The 3,447-nt window shown below is 35.7% G+C and overlaps 1 protein-coding gene across 1 annotated transcript; it reads right to left on the bottom strand.

Annotated features, from left to right (window-relative positions):
* Positions 1-1,194: 1,194 nt before the first annotated feature.
* Positions 1,195-2,293, bottom strand: LOC141629208 (protein FAR1-RELATED SEQUENCE 5-like). Its single transcript, XM_074442248.1, has 2 exons — positions 1,989-2,293; positions 1,195-1,807 (listed from the first exon to the last, which is right to left on the bottom strand). Exons 1-2 carry the CDS (start codon positions 2,291-2,293, stop codon positions 1,195-1,197), a joined length of 918 nt encoding a protein of 305 aa, XP_074298349.1.
* Between the last annotated feature and the right edge of the window lie 1,154 nt (positions 2,294-3,447).

A 3,447-nucleotide genomic window follows, 5' to 3' on the forward strand; every position in this document is an offset into this window, starting at 1 on the left:
ATGTCCCTGCAGAACAACAATAATGAACCTTTAATACAAATGTAATATACTTTGGCTATAAGAGTAATTTACTTTGGCTATAAGAGTAATGTACATACCAACCTTTAAGAATGTTCCTTGCAGAACAACAATAATGAACCTTTAATACAAATGTAATATACTTTGGCTATAAGAGTAATTTACTTTGGCTATAAGAGTAATGTACATACCAGCCTTTAAGAATGTTCCTTGCAGAACAACAATAATGATCCTTTAATACAAATGTAGTATACTTTGGCTATAAGAGTAATGTACTTTGGATATAAGAGTAATGTACATACAAGCCTTTAAGAATGTTCCTTGCAGAACAACAATAATGATCCTTTAATACAAATGTAATATACTTTTCCTATAAGAGTAATGTACTTTGGCAGTAAAATCGAATTGTGCATACAAGCCTTTAAGAATGTTCTCGTAGTGTATATTATGGATGTCTATCCTTGAATCAAAAATTTGCACCTTCCACTTCGTTATCAGATTCATCTTCTTCATCGTCGTCCTCCACATCATCAGATTCATCTCCGTCATCGTCGTCATCTTCATGGTAGTATTTGGTGAATATGCAACAAAATGTAAATTAAATATCAGATTTTATAAGGAGAAAATGGCCAAAATGAACAACTAAATTTATAATAGATTTAATGTTAACCAAATATACATTGCTGAAATTCTCGTCTGTGCCTTCAGAACAACCATAATGTTCATTGCACAAAGAGCTTATGTGCCTCCATATAAGAGTGATGATTTTGGAAGGTAAACACTATGCGCTATGCTTGTATAATTTAATAATTATTTAACATTAATGTAATATGCTTTAACAAGAAACCAAATTATACATACCTGTCAGATGGTTTGTTTCTTTGCAAGTCCTAGAGTTGTGTCCTTGGCGGCCACATGTTTTGCAGTACCTCTTCTCTTTTCCTCTCTTCTTTAGGGCTTTTAACATTTGTGATTCAATTATCTTGCCCTTGGTCCTACCCTTGTTTTTAGATTTTTTAGGAACATGAATCACCAAGTTAAAGAGGTATTTTACGACCACGTACTTTTCTATTTCTTTCATCTTGTCTTTCTTCTTTGCTTTGGTACACTACATTACTAATCATATCCAATCTAATATCTCTCGGTTTTTCAATCAAAAGCTTCATGTCGTTATCATCACACTCCACTACTGCGACACAAGAATAAACCTCTTGCCACACTCGCACTCAAACTTTTCCGGTCGAAAAACTTTTGAGAGACATCTATCAGTTTGCCATCTTTATCAAAGACAGGCTTACTCATTGCAGCTTTTGTCCATCTTGGCATTATGTAATGTTCTGGTATTTTATGAAAATCTTGGTTGTGTAGAATCCAAAGGCAGTGCCTGCACAACAAGCCCATTCTCTGAAACATAGAACATGAATAAGTAATCTCCATGTTATCTGGTGTATATGCTACGTTCCATGACTTATTTGGCATCTGCAAGTCTGTTAGAATATATATTTTTGTCTCATCAATCTTCTCCACATCTTTAAAACGACAATCAGACAAAGATGCAACCAATTCTGTTTGGAAGTCTTTGAAAATGTTGTGCCAGTACATTTCAGAAGCATGGACTTCAAGGTTTGACTTTGTTTTCCGTGGGATTTCAGAGTGTTTGTTGTCACTGTTCAATTTAGACTGCTTGTGTCTTTGTGCTTCTAAGGCACCCTCATAGCACACCCAAAACTCAACAAGGGTCAAATGAGGTGTGAGGAACCTGTCAAAGAAACTGTTTTCACTCTCAGACCTAGAAGTAACCCTCATCAAGCCAGACATTGAAACATCTTTAAAATAGGCGAGGATCCACTTTGTTCCCGAGATCGTACAAATCTGAAAACCACTCGTGTTCTACAAGTTGATAATCAGTCATTATCTTCCCCCATTGTTCTTCGAATTAATCAGGCTCAAGTTGGTTGTTCCAAACACACCTATTGAGCCTGGTCTTAAAATCCTCATCTTGAAACAGTTGATAACTGACTTTTTCTCTTAGTTTCTTCATTATGTGCCACATGCACAGTCTGTGTGTTGACTCCTTAAACACTTCCGGGACTACCGACTTCATTGATTTGTCCTGATCAGTAATTATAATTCTCGGTTGGCACCCGCTCATTGCTTCCAAAAATGTCTTGAATAGCCATGTATAACACTCAATACTTTCATCACCTATCAACCCAGCTCCAAACGTTATGCACCTTTTGTGGTGATCAACTCCTGTGAAAGGCACAAACACCATATCGTACTTGTTTGTTCCATATGTAGCATCTGCTGATAAAACCTCACCGAACAAAGATGTTGTTCTTTATGAAGATCGGATCGCCAAAACACTCCACCAGGCACTTGTTTTCATCTACTATAAAATCAAAGTAAAATGAACCGCATGTGTCTTTTCTCCCAATAAGATTTTCAACAAACATTTGTGCATCAAAATTACCAATGTAGGTTTTTATGTCCCCGACAAAGTTTTTGAAATCAACCTCGATAACCCCAATGTTGTCGTAACCTCCACACAGCTCCTTTCAACCTCTATAGGCTTTCACACCACCTAATTTTAGCACCTTTACCTTTGTGACAAATTGCTTCTGTACCTCTGTCATTTTTCGGTTTCCTTTCAAGAATATTGTAGATTCAGGCGAAGCAAGTGGATGGTTATGCGCTTCGTCGAATTTGGTAACAATATAAGTTCCATTTTCTTGGTATTTAAATTGCACTAATGCACGACAATCAATTCTTGTAATCGGCCTCACACGGCTTATGTCTGTCACATCAGATTCTGCATCATTCTCAGCAGTATGAGTATCAGTATCAGTCCTCTTCCTTTTCCTACTTTCCTTTACACCTTGCCTATTGCAGACAACATTCCTTAATGCAAAACTGTTTGGTAACTCATTGCCTTTAATCCTTTTTGTTGTTGCAAGTCTTGGCGTAAACCCACAGATTGTACAATATTCTTTGTAGAATAACTCTGCTGATTCTAGCGTTTCGAATACTTGTCCTACTTTAGGTTTCTTTTCCTCTGGACAGAATGGAATGTACTGGAGTGCATTTAATGTTTCAATTCTTGTCCTTGGTGTTTTAAAGCTGTTATTTGTAGAAGAAGACGTAGTTGCATCACTTGCACTCATTGTCTGCTTCAACAGTAGTTAAGTAAGTAAGTATATTGAATATTATTGCATCAATAATGCAGTAATCCAATTATAATATGCTCTATAAAGATTGGCAATTTATTTCGTACAAATAAAGGTTCATATATAATGTATTCATGCGAATGTCCATTATCATGCCTTTAAAGGAACATTTATTTTACTGCTAATGTTCATAGAAAATATTGTTGTCCATTTTGATATAGCATATATATAATGTATTGAATGCTAATGACATTAAACAAAG

Source organism: Silene latifolia, chromosome Y, assembly GCF_048544455.1.
Source record: "Silene latifolia isolate original U9 population chromosome Y, ASM4854445v1, whole genome shotgun sequence".
NCBI classification, from domain to species: Eukaryota; Viridiplantae; Streptophyta; class Magnoliopsida; order Caryophyllales; family Caryophyllaceae; genus Silene; species Silene latifolia.

What these genes read in the sequence shown, in the direction of transcription:
- LOC141629208 (XM_074442248.1), bottom strand. Translation starts at nt 2,293, where the DNA reads ATGGTGTTTGTGCCTTTCACAGGAGTTGATCACCACAAAAGGTGCATA. An exon ending in TTTAAGACCAGGCTCAATAG is followed by an intron (nt 1,808 to 1,988) that starts GTGTGTTTGGAA and finishes GGTTACTTCTAG; the next exon opens with GTCTGAGAGTGAAAACAGTT.